Source organism: Topomyia yanbarensis, unplaced genomic scaffold, assembly GCF_030247195.1.
Source record: "Topomyia yanbarensis strain Yona2022 unplaced genomic scaffold, ASM3024719v1 HiC_scaffold_10, whole genome shotgun sequence".
Classification (NCBI taxonomy): Eukaryota; Metazoa; Arthropoda; class Insecta; order Diptera; family Culicidae; genus Topomyia; species Topomyia yanbarensis.
Genome location: NW_026683225.1, coordinates 265535 through 290534, shown reverse-complemented (window position 1 = coordinate 290534; position 25000 = coordinate 265535). Strand labels below are relative to the sequence as shown.

At 38.6% G+C, this 25000-nt stretch overlaps 1 protein-coding gene across 1 annotated transcript; it reads left to right on the top strand.

The window, feature by feature from the left end:
- The first annotated feature begins 6 nt into the window (after positions 1–6).
- Positions 7–22714, top strand: LOC131694559 (GATA-binding factor C-like). Its single transcript, XM_058983035.1, has 2 exons — positions 7–121; positions 20848–22714. Exons 1-2 carry the CDS (start codon positions 37–39, stop codon positions 21741–21743), a joined length of 981 nt encoding a protein of 326 aa, XP_058839018.1. The 5' UTR covers positions 7–36; the 3' UTR covers positions 21744–22714.
- The last annotated feature ends 2286 nt before the right edge of the window (positions 22715–25000 follow it).

The following is a 25000-nucleotide window of genomic DNA, read 5'->3' as shown; positions in this document are numbered from 1 at the left end:
CAGCAGTCCGGTGCCGGTGGCGTCGATACGTCCGACATGAATGCGTTCTATCGGTTCGAGAATGGCGCTGTGGCGGCTGCAGCCCACCGACGGTACTACCCGACCGGATACGGAACGCACGGTGAGTGACGTTTTGAGGAGGGGGGGGGGGGGGTGGCGGCTCGATTGGGGCGGGGGTGGGGGGCGAATCGATTGTATTTCAATCGAGACGAATACGGAAGATGTTAGCAAAAATGTGTGTGCGCGGGGTTTATAAGAAAAGCGGCTCATTTTCTCACAAATTGATTGTTTTCTAAACAAAATAGGTTTATTTACGAATGTTTTGCTTATTTTAAATGAAAAAAATATTTTGTGAAAATCAAACTTCAAGTGGTAAACAGCTAACTTTTCTGGATAGAAGAATTAGGATTGAATTCAACTTTTTTTCCCATTTGAAAATGGATTGCGATTTAAGAATAACAATTTTAAAAGATAAGATGGTCCAGTTATTCATTTCGACTTAGTTGAAAATGTTTGTCTTTAGTCAATTTCGTATCAATTTCCGTGATGGCGACGCTTCGAATTCTCTAGCTTCTTGAAATAGTTTTTTTTCTGACAAATTCGCCATGAAAAATCGGTTATCATCTAGTGTTTTAATAGGCTACCTGAACTCAATTATTCAGAGGCTAGGAGTTAATAATGCTGTGACAAGACAAAGCTGATAAAATACTAAAGCAGACAAAAGGCTGGGTTGTCCAATTTGGAAGCAATAGAACCCCATTTTTTCGATATATTATCAAATGTATACCATTTTGCAATCAACTGTTGCTGTCAGTAGCGGAAAATGTTCAAATATATTGTTAATTTATTAACAGAATTCCGAAAAGAGCATATAGTAACAGGATAATAATTTGGTGAATTAGTAGCGGAGATGGCGTAGTTGGTAAATTGATTGCCTTGTACGCAACACACATGGGTTCGATTCCCAATCCCGCACATAGGGTTAGAGATTTTTCTTTCCCGAAAAAGGAGGCGAATGACCCTAAGGTTTGAAACCTTTATAATCTAAATTAAAGAATGAGCCGCAATTAATCTGTGGTTGTCGAATATACTGTGTCTTCTTCTTTTTCTTGCTACACCGTCTTGATGTGTAGTCCATGCTTTACATGTTAGATCAACAAGCAACGAATGATTGTACCAAAAGGACCTGTGGGAAAAATACATATATCTTCCCGATATTTCATTAGGTCTTTTAGGTGCTCCATATTGACGGTACTATCCGAAATAGGCGCCTAATGCAAGAAAAATATTTTTTTTTAGAACTTTAATTTCATGGACTTTTCAAAGGGTTGGAAATAGTAAATAAATTATTAACAAGATTCAAGTCAGGGTTTTCTGAATCTAGGGGTGTATGAATGCATATTTTCCATCAACTAACTGCGATGCTGCAAACGTGTAAATCTTTTGGAGTCTCGTTACTTGGGTGATTTTTGCAAATTTTAGAAGAACAACATTTGCATTATCAAAAGTAGAATAACACAGAAATCAGTTTTAGTCTGCTTAACCTACACATTGATTTTTCGAAAAATAGAATAGATAAAGGAATGGCGTTTTCTGTTTGTTTATAGCAGTTTTTTATAAACAATTCAATATTGTTAATTTAGCCATGCAAAACATACAATAAGTCAATAAAGCGACTACTTGTAGTATTTGATTTCTGAATTTAATAGTGCAGATAAATTTTGTGTACAAGGTCTCGGTTTGAAGTGATGGAAAGTTTAATAACCGCTTTGAAAAATAAATTTAAAACGAAAATTTTATGAAAAAAACAAATTATTCGTTAATAAATAATTTTGAATAATCTTCGAAGAAGTTTCCTAACTTGAAAATACGCATCTATGTGTATTCTCCTGGAAGCAATTTCACAAGTTTACAAATTTCCAAAAAAGGGGGTATCCTCAACATTTTTTTCTCATTTTTGTAGTAAAATGGCTCCATGAAGCCGATAATGTAGTTAAAAAAATATTTATTATACACATTTTGCAATATTGTCAAAATGCCATTTCATCTCAAATATTTATTTTTGACCTCACCGATTTTAAAGAATTTAATATCAAATTGTCGGTAATTTTATTAACCATCCACTTCCACTTCTTGATCCCAGTTACAGTTACGCTATTTATATGAAAATAGTTGCAATTTTCAGCAAATTGGTGGATTTTTCTTTGTTTAGCTCTAAATTGCTCAAAGACATGCAATTTCAAAAATAGTCTCACTAGCGGATGTTGAAGTATGTTCAATGACGAAAAGTGTTATATATATGTTCATTTGCATTATCCAGGATTGGTGGTTGAAGATTTGACATGTCGTCTCACCAGCGCTAAAATACTCAGCCGCAGGATGAGACTACCCTATTTGGATAAAGCTAATGAGTAGGATGATAGCAGCCCAAGTATCCAATAAGCATTAGTGGAGCATTAGATCTGCAAATAGGGACAATAAACCCTATATGCCGATTTAATGCTAATATAATGATGGAAAGTGCGAAATATTGTACTATTTCAGTGCACAATGAGGACTTTGCATCGTCAGTCACGGCAAGTGCGTTCCTTTTGTTGCTTAGGCTGTATAGGATACGTTTGAATGCAATGGAATATGTCGAATATTATTCTAAAGATAATAATCTAATAAATCATAAGCACTATATAGGTTTTATATTTGCTCTATAATAGCACTAAATGTATATATAATGCTTTTGTTGTTTAAAGTGCCATAAGGCTTGTATGCGTCATATCAGCTTTATATAGAGTATACAGGGTGTTTGGTTCATGGTTAAGAATCTCTCGAGGGGTGATAGACTGTCAAATTTGGAGAAAAAAATTGTTCTACACATACCTTCACATCTCAACCGTTACAGAGTTATTGCATTTTTTTGTGTCAAAAACTTATTTGTCTTAAAATACCTCTAACTTTAAAAGTATACTTTGTATTTTAAATGTTTTAGTTCCATTCGAAAGGTGAGAAAATTTCCTATTGAATGATGTTCTCATATCTTTTAGTTAATTAGTATTAATTACCTTTCAGCTGTAAAGTAGTTAAAAGTTAGTGTTTTTGAGGAGGTTTTTGCTAATTTTCTCGAAATAAAAAGTTGGGTTTTAGGACGATTCATAATTCGTTCTTGGACGTCATATTCCTATCTCTTCTCATTTCATTGTAATTTCATTACTATACTTTTCCTGTAACCGACTTGCAAGTGCTTAAAAGACTCTAATCTAAAAAATATGCTTTATATCATTATTTACAAGATTTCATTGGAAAGCTGCGAAAATGTCCTATCAGTGTACGTACAAATATCTTTTAGTTAAGTGTACTAAATGATTTTTTACTAACGAAATATCTAAAAAAAATTGTTTTTTGGAGAGTTTTTTAATTATTCTAATTATTAATCAACAAAATTCAACGTTACTCTTGTTCATTCGATGCCCCTTAATGTTCTCTATAACTTTTTATTTGACACTTTGTCTATATCTCTTTTCATTTTGCTGCTATTTAACAGTTAACACAACATGACCTCGCCGCAAATGTAGTTAGTTCGAAATCGGTATTTTTGCATATGAAACGATGTGATAAAAACGATTTTGCGTCGAAACCAAAAGAGATAATTGGATGGAATCAAAGAAAGAACTGTAGAACTTGCTGAAATGCATTATTTTCATGATAATAATGGTGATGTTCATTATTTACAATTTTAAGAAAATTAACGAAAATGCTAATAATAGCACTAACTTTGAACTAATTTACTTTTAAAAGAATACTAAATTCACTTAACTGAAAGGTATTAATACATTTATCTCTGTAAAATTTTCCTGGCTTTCGAATAAAAAGAAAAATAATACAATAAGTGCCATACTTTTTCAATTAGAGCTGGTATTAGTGAAAATGAGATAAAAATATCCAAGTTAAATAACCCAAACTCATGAAAATAAGAAAAGGTAAGTGTATCATGTCAAAGAACGAATTATGCAGCTCTTCAATACTAACAATCTGGATTATTAAAATGATGAGGTAAACTATTAGGATTTTCAAGAAATGAACGAAAAATCGATTAAAAATGTTTAATTTTCAATAAATTACTTTGAAAAGGCTACTTAATCTCATTAGCTGAAACATGTGATGGCATCACTCAATGCGAAATTTTCTTACCTTCCCAATGGACCTAAAATATTTGAAATACAAAGTATACTCTTTGAGTTAGAGGTATTTTAAGACAAATAAGTTTTTAACACAAAAAGTTCAATAACTTTGTAACGGTTGAAATTTGATGGTATGTGTAGAACATTTTTTTTCTCCAAATATGACAGTCTATCACCCCCGAGAGATTCTTAACCATGAACCAAACACCCTGTATATAGCTGCATATAAAGCTACATTTTTCCTGTGCTGCTAATCATTCACAATTGCATTTTAAATGCTGAAATAAGGTTTTTATACAATACTAGTGCTAATTGTTAACTAGTATAGTGCACTGACTCAATACTTATGATTACTTAGAAACTTTTCCGCGATTTGTAACATATTATAATTCGTTTCGTCGTTTGAAAATCATTGGTATGGGTTTCCCATGCCATTCATTTGCTGATCAGTGTGCTCACCATGTTCACCCCAAGATATTCTGGAAAAAATCGAATTCGAATACATCAAATACATTTTCAAAGACATGTTCGTACCTGTTCTCAGAGAAACACAAAGAAAAATGAAATACTGAACATGAGAGTTTATTGAAGGCAGGTATTCCTACAAATCGTTAACAAATCTTTGACGAGTTACACAAGAAGCCACAAAAACGAATTCCATGCCTTTCTGAATTTAAGTGAGCAAAGTATGTACCGTAGAAAATTGTAAATTTGTCTTAATCGGTAAAGTAGAACTGGAGATATTTGCGATGAAGCGGATACACACTATTCTCTACATACAAAAATTGGGTTTTCCGCGACAGTGCAAAATTCGTTCCACACAAAAATTGCTCGATCAAATTTTCGATTTCAGCGAGTCATTTTACTACCGAAATCATATAAAAAATGTTCAGGATACAATTTACTGTAAACTGAATGCTCCATGTGTTCAGGGCAGTGATGTACCAAATCGGGTTTTTATAATTTTGGGGAAAAAACCCAAGGTTTTTTCCCGGTTAAAACGGTTTTTTAATGGAAAGTTTGGGTTTTTGGAAGTGCTTGATGATTAAATAATTAAACGTCAATTTATTACTATCTAAACATTTTTTTGTGTTATGAGCATTATTGTCATTAATATTGGCTTGAATCTGAAAATTCTGATAAGTCTTTCTCGATTTAATCATTGTCTGATCGCTGATTCCACATTTCTTCACCAATTTTGTATTTAAATAGGTTTCCAACACGAGCTAAGCTAAGTCGATTGCGTTTCTTACTGCGAATCCACCACCAGCCGAAAGAATTCAATTTGTGGGAGTTCTGATTGCGGTGCGGACTCTTTCTGCATATTACTCTTTTTTACTTTTTACCGAATTTACTAAATTGTTGAGTGAAAAATTATCTAACTTCGTTAAAAGTGAAACAACTTCTAAAATAAATAACAAGCAGGACAAAAATGGCTTGTGCATCACATGATTATTCTGATTTTTATTAGTCAGGGTAACTATGACTGTTGTTCGATGTATTATATAAAACGAGCTGAAATTGTTGGCTGCGGACTAAATGACCGAAAATAAACGTCGCAAAAACAGAACATGTTTCATAAAACTCGTTTTAAATATATTAGAATATAAAAATCGAACAGGAGCTCTTCCATGTAAGAGTCGATTAAAAAAACCTTTGGTATAAAAACCGTAAAAATTATATCCGGTTCTTACAAAGTACTCTTCTTTATCCGACTTTCAATCTTGAATGTAACGTTATACCGATTTTTCTGCGAGCCAATTATACTGGAGATTCCTTGCCAAACTTTTCGTGTGAGAACTTTCTTAGCGATTCTCATGCTGAAGGATCTCTGTCCGATTTTTACGTTTATGTTTACATTCGATTTTTACATTTTAAGTTATTTGAATTGGGTTTTGCAAAGCATGTTCTACCCTTGACACTTTAATTTTCGGTCGCTTAAATCTATATGCTAGATTCTTAAAAAAAACGCGGAACAAACATTCTAAATTCGATAAAACGAAAAAACCCTGGATTCGACCGGGTGAAAATGATTTGGGGAAAAACCCGGTTAAAACCCAAAAATAAAAACCCGGGAAGGTGGAATTTTTCCCAGCGGTACATCACTGGTTCAGGGTATCGAAATTACAGGTGCGCGCCACGCTGCCGCGCCGCGCCGACGATTGCATGTAAAAATAGTAAGCACATCGGCGTGACGCCGGCGCGCCGCCGATTTTTACCTGAAATCGGCGGCGCGGCGCACGCCTCTAATCGAAATATGATGCGATATTTTCAATCTGAATAAAACAAAATACTCTGAAACTTACTTTGTTTAGCATACTGAAATTCGCATTTTTTAAAAGATATGAGTATAATTGACACTGATCTGCTAACATCAAACAAAAAACGCCATTTTTTATAATTAACCCTTTCATGCCCAACTTTTTTCAAATTAATGTAGGGTTAAAAACTATTTTTCCTTCAAAACGGTGGTGTCAAAAAACACGATAAGCCTTTTTTCCATAAAAAGGAAGCTGCTCAATTTTCACCTTCCAATGCTGAATAATTTTCACCTTCCAATGCTGAATACAATTCTCCTAGAATATTTACAATAATCTAATTGCGTGGAAAACGTAGCCAAAACAGTCTAAATTGATAAGTTTTATCAGATATCAATTAAATTGCTACATAACGAAGATGTATGAAAAATTAATTTTCCGTCGTCAACGTAAACTGTCCCTGGCAGCACTGCTCCATCGAAATCAAATCAGATTAAATGCAATAGCTTCAGTTCTAGAGCTGATCATTGTAGCTTTAAATCAAAGGCAATAGTCACATATATTAACCGTACTGTTTTTGTGAACAAATTTTGCCTCGATCAGAAGTTATAGCTGTTTAAAAACGGTGTTGTCCACAAACAAGGCATGAAGGGGCCAAGATAAATTAGTTCGTTCCTGTACAGTTCCGATCAATGACGACATGATAATGTTACGGAATCAACCCTAATTATAAAAACACGATTAAGACCATGGAAAATGGGACTACCGTAAACGATTTCGCAGAGATTTGTGAGATGTCCGGAGAACATCAAGCAGAGCCTTGATTGCGGAACTGTACCAGCTAGTTTAGTCAGACTTCGTAGTCGATTCTTAGTATACAGAAAAATTTCAGGGCTTGTGCAACGATTTCACTGATCCTAAATCCTTCCTGGTTGGGGCTCGTACAAACGACGAATGACCTATAGGACCAACACATGACCCTCTGATTCGCCAGATCAGCGCGTACAACAGAAACATTTTAACCTTTTTTATACTAGTTTATACTAGAAATCAAAAAATCCATATCATTAAAAATCGTAATACAGACTAATTGTTTTTTTTGTTGTAACGGTCAAACGGAGGAATGACCGAAAAAAACATTATTTTTTAAATTCATTCTTCGGTTTTATTCATGGATGTTCGGATCATTCTTCCGTTAGATATCACATTTACTCCAAAACATAGAAGGCTCATTCAATGGTTTCATCATCGATAAAAGTTTAGTGCTGAAGTTTCCCGAGACGTAACTTTTTATTGATTTCGATATTATAGGGTTAGTTGCTTTAAGTCTGGATATCAATAATTTCATTTTATTTTTGGTGTTGACGTAAATGTCCATACCTTATTTAAGACTTTTTTGGTGGTATCCGACGGGGAAAATAGATTTAAATGGAGAGTTAGAGTAATTGTGTGAAAAAATCACCCCAGAGGCAGGATTCGAACCTGAATCGCTTTGCATACAAAAAGCTTTGGTCTATATTTTCTACTTCAAACTTTTGCTCCACCTTGAGTAATACGGCTCTCTCTCTTAAGTTTTTTAGTTCCAAAATGGGACCCTTTTGCAGTGGCAATTATTAAAATAAGAAAACAATTGAAGGCTAGAAATGCGTATTGCGTTTCTCTTAATTGCATTCGTATAATTAAATGCGCTGTTAGCAGTATACTGACAGAATTAACAATAGTAATTAGACCCCCAGTTTCTTGACCAAAAAGGAGGAATAATGTAATTAGGTAGACTTACTGTAAGATCACCATTAGAACTACCTTGTTCAGGACGGCAAAAAAAATCTTCATGATGCGTTTATGGCAGTTTTCGTAAACAATGCGCCCGACTGTGTATAACTGCGTAAATATTACAATATCCATTACATATGCTATTATATGTCAATAGATACCTATTTTCATTGATAGATAGGCGAACATTACTAGTTTGAAAATCTACCGCTGAAGTATAATACTTGTTGATGCAATAAATGAGGACAAAATACGGGAACAATTCATAATGGCCTATTTTTGTTTTTATTGGTTTATGCTATAATCATAATTTTTAGGTTTTTAACTCTTAACACTATGCCTGGGAGTAGCGAAACAGCTTTTAATGTGCAACTCCTGGTAATCCTAAAGTATTTATTGATCAATACCGGCGCCGGCCAGGCCCGAACGTAGATCGCGGAAGGAAAGGGAAAGGATGTTAATCCGATACTTGCTTTTGCTAGAGGCCGTATATACTACTGCGCACTCCACAAGTATCACGGGAGGAGGAATTTGTTAGTAAGTATAGAGGTTGGATGCTACTTCTTCTTTACCGACGCCAGAGAGGTGACTCTACTAGCTGGACTAGATTATCGATCCATCAACTCATGGACCGGGGACCAACGGCTTTACTTCCCTTTCGAAGAAAGACGTGACCACAGATTTTTCACCTCAGAAAAACTCAACGACCAGCTGGAATTGAACCCAGGCCAACTACAATGAGTGGCGGTCACGCTTACCACTCAACCACCGCCGCCGTCCTAGTCAATTACTAGTCAATTATTACTAATTTGGGTACTAGTTTAGATGTATCATCTAACTTGGCCCCAAGTTGATGCTAGTTACTGACGAGATGAATTCGAAACAAAAAAATCAAACTTAATTGAAGTTAGTCAATATTGCATAGTAACCGGAGTTTGATTTTCTAACCAAAACATAAGAGTTCGTTTTTGCTTTCTTGTCGGCAAACTAGAGCGTCTATCTCTGCTTCCCGGGACATCACGACATCACTTCGACGCTTTAGGCGTTCACATGTGTCGTGTGACTGGTTGGATTATTGTGTCGCTACATTGGATACTAGTTTAGGTACATCGTTTAACTTGGCCTCAAGTTGGTGGATTTAAAAACACTATTTGCATACATTCAAAAAGCACACAAATGATTACCAAAACGTTATTGTATGCTATCATTTATTAGTTACAAATGTTCCTAGCGATAAATTGATAATTGTCTCAGTAATATGCATCCCATTATGAATAAAACGTTAGGACAACTTTCACAGATAAGTTAATAACTTTAACACATGAATTTTATCAATTAGTGTGTGAAGTGAAACCCCATAGTTATGTTAAACAAACTTAATACGAAAACGCTTGACCGTTTATGTATGTAATCTGCGTTAGTAGTAGTAGAATCCAGTGAAGTCCGACGGAATTAACGTGGCTGGTTTCTACCAGATCTTCGGCTCAAATGATACAACCGATTCCCATTGGTAATCGATTGTTTCATTTGAGTCGAAATTTCGCCGGAAACCAACTGGATTTCTAAATCAAATGGGACTTTTTCTTATCATTTTCTGGCCTCTGAAATTTGGATGAATTTGGGAATTGCGATGAGATGGGCCAAGGCGCATTGAGATGAAATCAGGAGCACGATGGTCACAATCTTTAAACATTTGAGAGCGGGTTTTAAACTGAGTTTGGACTTTGCAGGTCGATTGTCTACATCATGTACCAAACTAAGTTTGCTTAACATCATATTTCCACAAACGCGTTTCTAATAAGATAAATAAGAAAGCGTCTACCCAAATTCGAAGAACGCATAACCGAGCACATAACATAATTTCGATTCACTATGCCGTATTTCACTTTAGTGGAGAAAAATTCGGGTAAAATCTACTTTTTCTCCACTAAGGAGAAAATTGTTTAAAACCATATTCGTGCGTTAACTACACACAAGCTATAACTATATTAGTCATGGAATTTGCGTTTCGACTTCATATCATCAGAATTCGACAGAAACTTAGTGATAGGACTAAGCTAGTGCAAGATTAACGCTACCTCCAAACACGGAGACACTAATTGTATTCCTGAGTAAACCCGTAGTCAAGCATGGTGTCCCGCAAGAGCTTTTGGAGGTAACGTCAATACGGCGCTAGCTTAGTCCTGTCACTAAGTTCGTGTCGGATTCTGATGAGCTGAAACTTAAAACTTAAGTAATCTATTAATGGATTGTCGTATAGCTTGGGACGCTGCATTTTCGTTCCTATGCACTGTTTCCATCTGTTATTTTTAGCACATACTAGACTCGGTCGTAGCTCACTTTTGTCACAGCTGCACTGAGCAGTATCCAAAAACGAACGAAAAATCTTTTGTTGTGCTGATTTTTGGGCCATGTTAAATTGAACCTTTTTCATCGAAATTGCAATGTAAATAATTTTAAAGTGTTAATATGTTATTGCCGATCAGGGCATTGCGTTTGCTAATTGACCTTTTTTTCTTCGAAAAATAGGTTGGGACAAGCGTGTCGTATGGGTTGGGACACCACGCAATTACGCATGCGTACAAGATTGCGTACAAGTTTTATGAGTAAAACATGTGAGTCAGATTAACTTTGTCAAATGGAAGTAAATAAGTCTTTCAGTTACTTATTCTTATTCTAAAATACCAATTAACAAATAAATATCAAACAAAAAATAAATATAATGCATTAAAGTTTAAATTGTCTTTAATTATTTACATTGTTGGAAGTGTTCCAATCTATACGACACTTTTTATTTGCCATTTTGCCGCCATGCAGAAAATTGATCCTGAGTCTTATTTAAAATTGCAAGTAAACATCTTCCATTCGCACACAATAAGCCACATAATATATCTATAAAATGGTGTACTACAAGCTAAAAAATATTGTAATGGAAACAAGATATTAGCCTCTAAAAAACCCGTCCCAACCTAGACTACATTCCCTTACTTTAGTATTTTGCATCATTATCGGAATCGGATTGTTAATTGGTCGATACCTGGTTTTGTGATTCCTTCTTCTACAATCGCTCCTTTCACTACCTAATTAGAACAGTAGTGGAACAAAAATAATGTTTAAAGGAGGATTAACTTTTTATACCGTATTTTTGTAGAAAATCACTATTTTATTAAAAAGATGTAATTCCATTTAGGTTAAGTTTACTGTACTCCAAATTGAAAATAATCGAATTCTCGGGACTGTTTCCCACAAAATTCCATCATTTCTGCCTCGAAAAGAATATTCCGCTTGTTTGGCCCCTTTTTGCACGCCACATCCACCCATGAACGATCCGACTCTTCACTAGGTGAAAGCATTACGATAAATAATCCTTCTACCGCAAATCCCGATGACGCACAGCTCAAACCGCAAAACATACGATTCCCATTCCCATCGTGTAGAACCCAAAAGTAGCGCTGGCGCCAACCTCTTCAGCCATGCATTGATCTATAGACAAAGTACAAGGATAAACCAGACACTCGGTGAGCGGTGCGGAGCTTTGCACTTAACCTCCAGCTAATCTGTGCCACGTAGGATAAGACGATTTCCGAAAGAAAGGGATTAGGTCTACTTCCAAGCACCCACGGACAAAGGAAACACACAGCACAGCGCACAAAGGGAAAGGATTGCAAATCCGCTGCTAATGTGCATCAGGTACCTTCTATCCACCTCCTCTCGACGACCTTGGCTTAGAACGTGTTCATTGACCGAAATCTGCAATCTCCCCCGAGCGCCGACCTGTGTGTATGTATGTGTGTGTATTCATGAATAATAGACCGGTAGAGTATTTAGTTCTAGTGGGCTGCACGATTAGGTGTAAAATACACCCGATCGATGCTACGTTTTTGGGGCACTTATCGAAGAAAATGGCTTACTGCCTATATTGATGTCGTTGATAAGGGTTACCTGAAACGATAAATAAAACCCCACGCGATTTACATCGCACTCAATTTGTAGGTACCATCAGGGGCGGCGTAATCTTAAAAATGCGTTAAATGTCCAACAATTAGAGCTTGCTTGGCCGGTCACGCTGTGCCTACCACCGGTACAATCCGGAGCCAAACTCCGGCAGACCGCGGTCAATCCTCATCAGCATATTTTGACCGTTAGCGCGCTATAGTGCCCGTTGTAGGGGGCTTCGGAACGTGCAGTGTTACGAATTGCCGTCGCCACCCACCGCACCCGAAATTAGTTTTGGACTGCGTCGGTCGATGCTGACCTTCGCCGGTCTTTGGAGCCGCCTTTGGCCCGGACATTCAAATTTCGGTAAAACATAACAAATTACAAATTACGAAGCCCAACTTCTCTATCGGTAACGGTTCGCTGGCTGGCTGCCCGACGCCGACTACCGACCGAGCGAGGATCCTTCGAAACTTGAAGGCAACCCCTCCTGTTCGTGAGGAGGCAATACACAGGCAACAAAGTTGTGTAGTTACCCTACGTGTTCTCATTGTTACCGCTGCTGTTGTGGCTGCGATGTGGGGGTGCGTGACTGCTTCCTTCGCCTTTTTGCGTTCTGTTTCTGTTACTTGCCTGCTACTACCGATAGCGTCAACGGAGCGAACTTGCCGCAGCAACGTTTTTGTGTGTCTGTAGGTGAGGAGTTTGGTTATGGTTGAATAATTTTGGTTTCGTGCCGGCGGCCATCAAGACGAGATCTATTAGCTGTCAGGGAAATAGTTACCTATATATGTACTGTGCCTACAAACCAGTCGAGTTCGGGCAACCGAAGGAGGATCGGAGCGGTGTGATACATTAGGATAAGATGAGTCCAGTTGGGGTTACATATATTTGGGAATGGATCGGAAAAGTGGATGCGTTTGGGAAATATCGTTGCAAATGGATGCCGAATGAGGGTTTGCGTTTTTCGTTGAAGTTATTTTACGTAAATTTATAGACGGCGCAGCAGTGAAATGGACATGGGAATTCACTTAACGTAAATATTAAATAATAGGTTGATATTTGGGAAGTTTGGAACCATTGTTGTGGAAGACGTGAGTGCCCGCGATAAATCGACTATAATAGAGAAAATTCTACGCTCCAAAGTGTGGAAACAAGGTTTTCTTTGGAGTTCAAATTTATTTGCAAAATAAAATACTTTCTAACCTGTGCCCTGTACTCAGTGTCCATATAAAACAATTCAATTAATAAAGGAAATTTTAAAATAGGTCCTTAATTTAGAAAAATATTATTTTTTTCTATGTTCAGTAGCGAATGTCCTTATTCTGATTCCTAAACACCATAGGACAGAGATAATTTTGAATCATAAACTGACAAGTAGTTCACGAAATGTATTATCTGCTAACTAGCTATGTGCCGAGTGGACTTTCTTTCTACCACGTCCCGATGTGATACCGAAGTAAAGTGTTTAAGAGTGACGTAATGCTGTTTGGTGTCAGGTGATTGGGTAGCATTCCTAAAACAGGATTGCGATTTCGCTTTCTCGTTAGCAAATGAGAACTTCTGTAAGACTTTTTTGGTGGTATTAAACGGGGAAGATAGATCGCAATGTCGAGTTAAACGAAACAAAATCACCCCAGAGGCTGTATTCGAACCTGCAACCCTTGGCATCTAGACCCATTGCTATCCCTGGGCTATGATTACATTCCAGAAAGAACATATAATTATTGCATTGCCGACAGTGATCATACCACTGTCTCTAAAGCGAGATCACGCACAACCACAACACATTTGATCGATTTAATTTCTCCGTTAGATACCAAAACAGGGGTTTTTATTATCGTCTGGTGTCTCACTATAGTTCATTATCCATCGTACTTCATATCCCAGGGATAGCACAAGGGTTTCTGCATTGGACTGGAGTCCCGAGGGTTGTAGGTTCAAATCCTGCTTCTGGGGTGATTTTTTCATATAATTGCTTTCATTTAACTCACTATTGCGCTCTGTTCCCTCGTTGGATATTACCTAAAACTTACCTAATAAGGTATTGAACCTTACGTCAAAACCCAAAAAAAAAATTAAATAAATTATCAAAGCTTTTGTGCTTGCCAACCAGTTGTTTAAGCGTTCATTCTCAGGTAAATGCTAAGGTATTCGGTGAAGTTTTGTTTACTACAGGAACATCTGCAAATGTTAGCAATGTTCTGGAAACTTCAAGGAGATTCTTCGTACTGCTGGTAAGATCTGGGAACTTTAGGGATGTGCTGTGAGTTTCGGGGGAGCTGCAATTCTAGCAAAGTTTTGCGAATTTTCAAGAAGCTCTGAGAATTTCAAGAAATGTCTACAGCGAAATTGTCTTAGAAGGTCGACAAATTGCAGGGAAATTCTTAAAAATGACCAAAAAATATCAGAAAAGTTCAACACACTTCAGGCAATTTGGTGGACTTCAGAAAAAAAAAACCTGTGAGGTTCAAGTTCATCTGAGCTCAATTCCCAACCCTTGCGAGGAGTAGGATTAAAAAAAGTTTCTAATCCGAAAAAGAGGCGAAACACCGTAAAGGAAACCACAAAAAATTTAAATCAAAAAATAGGTATAGAACTTTATCCGCTTTTAACTATAATAGGTACAGAACGGTTGCTTCTTTCAAACTTCATAAAACATAAAGTAGTCTTGTTGAACCTTCAGGAAAGTTTTGTAAATCAAATTTGAACTTCAGAAACATTTCTGCAATCCCCAGGGTAGTTTAGCTCTGTATAGGGCAATACTACGAACTTTATCGAAGTTCTACTAACTTCAGGAAAGTTGGGAAAATTTAAAGAAAGATACGCGATATCCAGGGAAATTATAATAGCTATGAGGATGTTCTACGAATTTCAATGATTTTTTGTGAAGATAAAGGAAGCCCTAAAAACTTCAAGGTAGAAGTTCCGGGAAGTTCTATATATATTATAGCAGAGCTCAGTAAACGTAAAGGATGTTCTACGATTGAATCTCCTGAAATGTTTGGAGAACTTCTCCAGAGTTTTGTAAACTGCTATAGTGATCTGTAAATCTCATTGAAGTATTTAATTTCTACGAAATTTCTACGAATTTCAGGAAAGCATTACAAAACTCTGCGAACTGTAGGAAAATATTGTAAATTTTAGGGAACTTACGCGAACTTTTGAAAAATTCTTCGAAGTTCTAAAAACTGTGCGGTTGTTTTGCGAATCTTAGAAAACAACTTTCAACAACTGAGTGGTATTAATTTTTTCGTAGCTATGGATCTTTGCTCGATGTCTGTTTTCGTCCTTAATTCTTTTTTGGACTTGGTGTCACTTTAAATATAAGAAATCAATTAAGTTACCCAATTCACAGTATCTATCTATCATAAAAAAACAGGAAGCCGGAAACTCGTCTACAAACCCTTTTAGAAATCTCCCTGAGATGCGTAGAACAAAAATAGTAACTGGCACCAGAAATTTTTTTTTTCGAGAATTGTCCAACTGGAGCTGTAAGGGCTCGAAAGGGCTCCGCGTCAGAATCACTCACTACAATTGCAGAAGAGACGGAAAATGTCACCCATGTAAAACACTGCTTAAGGTCACTTGCAGCGGGCCGTGATTCTGAATGTGATATTCATTGTGCGATTCAGATATGTGCGGGTGGAGCGACTTTACGATCGCGTGTATCACCGCGAAGGGCTCGAGCGTGTATGTAATTTCGCGCATAACGATGCGATTTTATAACCGTGTATCCAATGGTATTCGCATGTGTTCTCGGATGATCGCGCGAACCGTGAATCTGATACTTAATTTTCGGTGTACGGTTCAGATGCTAGAATAGAGTGTGTTCTTCCATATGACTGGAGTTCCCGGTCATGCCGCCATGCAAGGTGTTGTCTTGTGATTATGAGCGTCATTTCCAACCAGTTGCTAGGGCCGAGAGTGGGGATTTGCGGACATAACCGAGTCATGATCGCGCGAACACAGGCGTTTGTAGGTTTACTCTTGAAACCGCGTGTGTAAAATGGGCGGTGTTAAGTCAGACCGGAATAAGTGACTAAATATTGATTTCGAGAAAAACGAGTTTAAAGTTTGAATCGCAGCATCCTTAATTAATTTTTACCATTTTACGCAGCATCCAAATTAATTTTTACCATAATTCTTGTTTATGGTTACATATTTCAAATCTGGCAAAAGTCGAATGTAACTGACGAAATTCTTTATCCAGTGTTACCACTATCTCATTTTTTGATGTTTTGCGACTTACTCCGGTCTGACTTAACACCGACCAATTAATAAGTGCTAAAACATTCACTTAGTCACCGGGGTGTTATCATGTCTGCGAAATCGCGGGTGCAGGTGTGCGAAGATGATCGCGAAGGGCTCGAGCGTTTGTATGTTAACGAGTTTGTCCCGTGTGCTAGCGTGTATGTTACTTCAAGTGCATAAGTTAGATTTTATAACCGTGTGTCCATTCACTTATTCCCGTGTATTCTTCAATGATCGCGTGCGGTCCGTGAATCTGATGCTAAATTCTCAGTGTACCTTTTACATGCTAGAAGAGTTCCCCCATATCACATAAGTTCCCGGTCATGTCGCCACGGAACCATGTTGTCTAGTGAATACGACCGACATTTTTTTTATTGAACCGACGGTAGGGACTTCCGGCCGGAACCGATTCATGCTCGCGCAAACGGTGGGTTAATGCTTGAGACCACGTTTGTTACTTTATAACCCATTTTTCCCGAATGAATCGAATCGAATGCTCGAATAGAATACCGGAAAAAGTGTCCAACAAATCTTAGAAAGGAAAAAAATGCACGCGAGACAATAAATTACCCACTATTCTATCATATACGCCAGTTCTGCATCCATTTCCTTATCCAGCTGTCGGAAATACTTAGACGATTAGAACATGGCAATTGTGCACTAATGATTAAAACTACAATTATTACTACACTAACACCAATAAGATTCTACTTTTGCATCCTTAGCTTGGGGTGGTGCAGAGCACGAAAAAATCACAATACATAAAAATTGCCCATAGGCCACTCGGTCTCCTCGATGCACCGCTATCGAGGCGTAATGCAATCACCATCTTAAAGCAATTGTCTGTCAAAGGTTCTTTACAACTGATGCGCGAAATACGCGATGTTTGGAATACCGTCCAACCTGTCAACTAAGGGGAGAGAACAACTTCGCTCAGATCTTAAGAAAAACTATGAAACTGTTCATGAAATTTTGATAAAAACTAGTGTTACCTTCGGTCGGTATAGTTACTTGTTTTAGAACGTCCGTTAACGCTCAGTACATAGGTCAGTTCAAAGCCGTGTAGCGACGGAACTAATTCACGGCTCAAAAAAAAACATTTCACCAAGACACCTTTGATTTAAAAAAATAAATAAAAAGCATCGATTTTTTGAGAAAAATTTAGAAGAGAGGGGATCCTCTCTCCCTTGAGGATTTTTGTGACTCCTCTACCATGTTGTACAACATGCATTTTGCAGTAGTTCTTATCAATTTTATTTGGCTAATTTGAACCAGTTTTCGCTGAAAAATAAAGTTGTAGATCGACTGCTCATTTATTACCATGCGCTGTTAGGTCCCGTTGGTTCGATATGTTGATTTGTCCGATTTAGCTTAAATTTGTTTCAGACGCTTCTGAAGCATTAGCCGCTTAGAGATTTGAATATTCGGTTTTTTCATCTATTATACATATTGCTATAAACGAAAGAAAATATTTACCATAGCGAACAGCTCATGAGCTAAAGAATATAATATTGGGCGATTTTTCATTCAACAGGCAACTTCTTTAACTATCATTTCTTCTTGTCCTGAATGTATTTCCAAAAAGGGCGTAAACAAACGTCAGCAAAACCTGATTTGAGATTATAGCTGAAGTCAGTTAGCTCAATTGAGCAATAGTGATTAAGTTTTTAATTAAAAAACAACAATACATGTAAGCGCTAGTTTATCTTGCCAGTTTTTCTATACTATTTCAGTTTCAGGTAACTATGAATTAGCCAACTGTCAAAATTCACTGTCAGGCCAAATCGTTACACAGGTGTTGATCATAAAAAAACGAGACAAACTTTCTCTTTCGTTAACTTTTCAGATGCTACTTAGTTATAAAATTTATTTATAAAATTTCGCACCACTCTTATAAAATTTGACTCTAAGAATTAGAAAATATATTGTCTAATCAGTAGAAAGTTCCTGCTGGTTCCGAAAAAAATGGCTAAAAGCTTTCTTCTTTCCCGAAAACCGCAGACCGCCAGGGGTACCCCTTCTGTGCGTCGCCTAAGTCATCCCTCGCGCAATCGAACCCATTAGAGCCCACTGCTCGCCCCGTCCGTCATCATCTGATGTCTTAATTGTGGCTAATTACCACTTACCGGCCGACTGCCGTTCCGAACCGCCGCCATAGCCGTCGCCAGAGGATGGTCCACCTTGATCAAACCATCAGCCATCAGAGGCAGAGAACCTTGTCAAAGTCAAACTGTCTGCACATCAAAAAGGAGTGCGCCACCGAAAATGCCCCAATACTCCCCGCTCTTTCCGCCCGCTTTCCAAACCTACGAGTCCAACCGCGGGAAAGTATACGAATCACTCAAAATCACCATCATCATCGTCAGCATCACGAGCCAAACAATCAAACTGTCATAATTCGATTTAGCTTCAAGCTACTTGCTTACTTCTGTTTATCCAAACCATATGTGTTGGCTTAATTGAAGATTAAATGGAAGCCGATCGAAAGTCAGATCGCGGGCTTGGATATGCGATCTCTCCCGCAAAACGAGTGCGCATCGTTAGAGCGTCTACCACCCGCGTGCTGGGTTCGAACGGTTCCAAATCCATGCCGGCCGAGGACCGACATGGGCCCGGCTGGTTCCCGCGGCAAACCTGTTGCTACCCAGACACCTCGTGACTCATTGCGGCCGAAGAAAGGAACCACTCGGCCCGGCCGGTACCCGCGTACCGAAAATTATGGACTTCGCATAATAGACGCACATTAAAACAAATAGGTTTGTGGTCGGCATCTTGTGCCGAAGAAATGCCAAAAACTGGAGCAACTCTACCGCGAAAGCTCGCAACTGGTGCTGGTGCTGTTAATAGTAAAGAATTGATCCAAATGTAACCAACCATCAACCATTAGAGCCCCGCGAGCTAGCGGCATGTTTCGTGTTAATCCATTAAAAGGTTTTTTTTGTTGGTTGTTGTTTTATAGTCGCCTCTTTTGGGTTTCACCTTCTCCGCTGGAGGACGGGACCGGACCGGACCGGACCTGCCATCAGGTTCTCAAAAGTCCTCCGAAGTGGGAGTATTCCTCCCTCCTTTCCCTCACTCACCCCGTCCCACGACGGGTTCTCTCTAGGACTTCTATACATATAAGTAGGTAAACTTGCCAAATCATGCTAAATAAAATCAAATTATGCTGCACAGGACAGCTCGAGGAGGGGACGCGACCTGCGCAGATTGCTCACAACACCACAGAGCAGCGCGTCCGAGGTTCCCGCCGTGGAATGCCGACTGCGCGCCACGGTCCGTCATCGGTGGGTTGTTCTAGCCGCAGGAATTCGATCGACATGCACTCGATTTGGTGCGTTCTGTTGTTATTTTTTTTATCTACGAGGGAATTGTTTTGAAATGTGTTGAGTTCTGAGATGGGTCGTCCCTCGGATGAATTGATTGGATGTTGGCTGTTTGATTGGTGACTGTTTGGAATGTTTGATGATTGTTGTTGGTGCCGTTGTCGGAAATGGATCGAAATGTGAAAAGAGGACATTTCAACGGGAGGCATTCCTAGTTAGCTGTTTATAGCTTTGCAGTGCATTCAACGGAATCGGAAAATTGTTTTTTGTATGCCTGAATGTAACTGTTAGCTAAATCCGATTTGGACCCATTGGTGAAATAATTCTTTAATTTAGAAACAGCCGGGGCACCGATTTGTCTCGAAAACAAAAACATAGATTAATGCTTATTGTAAATCTATGCCTTCCATTTGGAAATCAATTTTACGAGCACTGCGTTTAATGATCCTGCTGCTGCGAGCACCTGCAATAGATATACTATCAACAAATTCCGAGTGGGGAATTTAACGACTTTCCCAGTTCTTAAAACTGATCAACAAATTTATTACCAACTTGACCGGGAACACACTTCAACCTGAACCGCATCCCAGCCCGCTGCGCGGGTCCGCATAAGTGACAATTGGGTGATTTAATGGTAGCCCCAGAAGCAGCCTTACCGAGGCGACACCTGCCGGTATCGGAATCGCTTTCTGATTATTTTTTACGATCTTCCCTCCGGCTCGTGTTTAGACATTTGGTCAAACATAGATTGGAGCTACTTTCTAGGCAGTCAAAATCGCCATCACTATCGCCTAATTAATCAATATGTCCGTTCGTCCATGATGGATCTGGGAGTTGTCTTTCAAAGCAGTTTTCCTCGCTCTTTCACTATCCGACGGATTTAATGGTATACTCGAAGGTTTATTGCTTGCTTCAACAATCTTCGAGATGCTCTAAACGAATACAGCAGGGCAATCAAATTAACCAAATATTTTTATAGATGCGAACATAAATAGTCTTACTATCGGGATGCTTAAAATGAACTGCGCAGTTTTCAACGAAATGTTCGATTATATTGGTTATAATCTGATTACAATCGTATCATTCACATCAACTTCCTAACTAACGCATGTTTTTATCTAACTTTTTCAGCCTCTCGGATGTCCCCGCATATGGCTCCGCAGGTGTGTCGGCCGCACTTCCCCAGCCCGCTGTCGTGGTTCAACGAGTCCACGAAACCCTTCGCGGCCAGCGGAAGCTGGAGTAGTCCCTTCACCTGCCCCCAGGACCCGCAGGACAGTAAACAGAGTCACCTGCAGAGTAGTCAGGCCTCGGCCGGTCAGAATCTGTTCTCCTTCCCGCCAACCCCACCAAAAGATTCGACGCCGGATTCGGTGCACACCACCCCCAACGAGTATCAAACCACCCTGAACAGCTTCATGCACCAGAGTCAAACGTCATCCAGCAGTGCCCTGAATGTCGCTTCGAGTTCCAACAACAACAACAACAACAATTCTAGCATCTCGTCGCATTCGGCAGACAACTGTGGGATCGACGTGAAGCCCTGCCTATCCGGCAGCTCGCTTAGCGATCGGAACAACGCAGAGGTGGAACAGCACCATCCGAAGCATCGGGAAGGTACGGGTAACAACAATAACAACACCAACAGCTCCGGTACCAATAGTCACGGCGGCAGCAATAGTAGCGGTAACAGCAGTGCTGTCTACCACAATTCCGCCACCAACAACTCGTTCAACATGTTCGATCAGTCGCACCATAGCGGAGTGACCGGCGGGTACGATCACACCGGCTACGGATTCCACCAGTCCGGACACGGTATCGGTGGCGGTAACGGTGGTACAGGCGGCGGAACCGGTGGATCGTACCAGCAAAGCTCCCGGCCGAGTCTCATGAACAGTTCGCACATCAAGGCGCAACGGGCCAAAGTGAAATCCAGTGCCGGTAAGATATGGACACGGTGTGGGTTTACGTTATTCTTCGGTTTTAGTTGTGTTGTGTTTTGGTTTTTTTATCTCATAATTTCCTAACTGTCTGGTAAATCATTTGATGGCCACGTTGATGTGAGATTCTAATTCTAAGAAAGGAGGAGAAAAGAACTAAACACACAGAGAACAGACGTCCATCTGGGTAGTTCAAAGTTGTGTAAACTTAAAGGTCTATTAAAAATAATTGGCATATCACCAACGGGAGCGTTACTGAGTCTGACAACTGCTATCCTAGAGGTTTAAAAATGGTCGACATAGTTATACCACAGACATAACGCTCGAAAACAATCCTTCGACCGCTTTAAAGTTCATTTTAAACTTTTATACGGCATTCAATTAGCTAGAGATTACTAAGTAGGGAAAGTTATGAAAATTTTTGAACCATAGTACTCAAGTGAGAGCAAGGATATTTCACATTTTACAGATCGGAAAACTAGAAGTGGCAGGGTCATTAGCAGCAGGCTTCAAATCCTACAGACTAATGTTTTGTCTTCTGCTAGCAGGAGTCGAGCTTAGACAGTGGAACTACGAATCGCTCAAGTCTACCAACATGTCTCACGGCAAAGACAGACCTGTTCCTCTTTACCATGAGCATATATTTTTAGTTGCGACTGTAGTCGCATATGCGAATATGGTACCACTGATACATGCGCAAGTATAGGTGGATAGCCAACTCATGAGGGATAGCCCACTTGCAAATGAGTGGAAGTACTGTTCTAGCAAAGTTAGCGGATCGACATTTTTTGGAGGAATATCCTCATAGTGTTATGTCGGTTAGTCTGTGGTTAATCCTCTAGTTGAGCTGGTATGACAGCGCTAGTGATTTAACGAATATCCCCTTAATGCTTTACACAAGTCTCGACAAACATATGATTACGGCCTAAAAGCCAACTGTCAAAATCCATTTTGAATGGAAATTCCGGACAAACCGTTACACGCCAATCACAGATGTTGGTAGTAAACGAAAGAGAAAAGTTTTCTCTTTCATAAACTGTTGTGAACTGTGTTCGACTGGTAACGGTTTGTCTGGAATTTCCATTCAAAGTAGATTTTGACAGTTGGCTTTTAGGCCGTAATCATATGTTTGTCGAGAAGTATTATAAGCTTTTTTGTTCGAATCTAGCTGTCTGTTCTCTGTGCTAGAATGTTTTTCATGTGGTTCGATAATTTATCAATGACAGTTAAAATATTTCGAATTAATAATTTTATTAACCTTATTTTTTGCTTGTCAATGTTTCACCAAACTGTTGCTTTATTTGTACGTACACAAACGAAATTTTAATGGTAGGGGAAAAGTTTAGTGCTGCTGGTGAATGCGATTGGGTAGCTGTTTTCTGATGATTTCCACAAAAAATAATCAGCCTCAAACTAGTTACTAACGCTAATGCAAAAAAAAAATGCTATTTACGATAAAAGCTCCAGTTCATGCATTGCAAAATTACCAAATTTTATAAACAAGCGCAAAGCAGGAGACGCATTTCGGTGATCCGAATAGCTAGTGCACTCATGTTAAGTTTTTCTATGTCATTTTATGACTAAATAATTATGTGTCGCCATGACATAGTCAGTATAAATGCTTATTCAGAGTTTAAGGGTTATCATTGCCTATTGCCGGTATCCGTTTTTTTATGAAGCCAACGCGATTTATGGAAAATTTTGCTTTGTTTCTGCCTCGCCATATCATAATTTTTGGCGTCGAAAAACTGACAATATTTGCATTAAACCAACTGTAATGCTGGAAATGAATTAAAGTCATGCTTATATTCTTGGAATTTAAACAACCTGTATTTAACCCTCAAAAGGCTAGCTAAAATTGTGACTTGAAGAACCGTCGCCCCCAAGACCCAATGAAATCAAAACCCTCTTTTTGACGTTTTATCAGAGAGAGAATCGACTGCCTGAAAACGCTCGATCATTCGTATTTAAAATTACAAATTCATTAAAACTAGAGAACTGTAACTAGCCTCGCCTCTGAGACCCGTTGTCTTTCTGAGGGTTAATCCCACCAGCCCTTAAATTGTCCCCTACTAAGGCTGTAAAATTTGTCAAAACAGACGGTCAAGTTCCACAACTGGGCAGCCACTAATAAAGAACCTTAATAGCAAATCCAGTTGCCCAAACAAAAAAAAAAAAACAAATCACTCAATTGGAAAGTTCAGCAAATTATCCCGGGACGGCTCGGATCGACTTTCCGAAAGCACTGACATGTGATCAGTGAATTTTTTAGACTGGTATCTCGGGGAAGTGCCGTTTGATTACTGATTTTCAGACAAATTTTCCTTCGAGTTTCAGCAAACAATCGTCGTCTTTGCAGAGACTTTCAGGACAAAATTGAATGCGGGGAAAATGAGGAAGAATTTGGCAAATCATACGCAGAAATTATTTGATGGATGTACCGCAAGGAAGCCACTAAGACCTACTCGTATCTGCTTTATTTATCAATGATATTGATTCAATAGGCTACAATGTACTAAATAAACATGTTAACACTTCATGATGGTTTACATTTTCCACGTCCATTGTCCAAGTATTCATTAAAGTATTGTATTCACACACTTTTCACGCTAGTGCCTAGCAGATGGTGCTAGTGTCTAGACAAAATTTGATTCTATTTTACTGAGTGTCTCTGGCTGATGGACGCCAAAATCAGGTAACATTGCGAATCTCGAAACGGAGCGTTTATCTTGACAGCACAACAGTGATATTTGGCTACTAATTTTCTTAGTCTCATTCAGCAATCGTCACTGTTACTAATATTTTAGTAAAAAAAATGTCGGTAAAGTTTAGGTAAAAGATGCCACAAAATACTTGAATTTAGAAATAAATCTATTGTGCTTTCTTATCAAATTTACACAATGAGTTCATTTTCCGGTTGCAAAATAATTGTAATTAAAAATCTAGATCATAATATTTCGAATAATAAAATGGTTTCAGTTCTAGCTACACTCCAGCAGGTTGTGCAAGTGTACAACCGGAATTAAAAGACGCAGTATACCTCTGGATAAAGATTCGCCATTTCTATCATTTGTTTACCATTTATCTGTCAGTGTCATTCCAATCGACCCCCAGGCCTGCCAGTGGCACTCGTTCGAGAAAAGTTCGAAATTTTTTTTTCGGATTGAGTGCTTTTGACAGGTCCCGTGCTCGATTGGAATGACACAGACAGATAGGTACTAAACGAACGATAGAGATGGTGAGTTTTTATACAGAGGGATGCAGCGCCTTTACCTGAATTCATTTCTATTCTAGTCGGAAGCAGCCTGATCAACACTAAAATCGGATCCGAATTATTTTGATCT

Bases quoted from the DNA above. Each gene is read 5' to 3' on its own strand.
- LOC131694559 (XM_058983035.1), top strand. From the start codon at position 37: ATGAATGCGTTCTATCGGTTCGAGAATGGCGCTGTGGCGGCTGCAGCC. The intron at 122-20,847 runs GTGAGTGACGTT...TAACTTTTTCAG, and splicing joins GACCGGATACGGAACGCACG to CCTCTCGGATGTCCCCGCAT.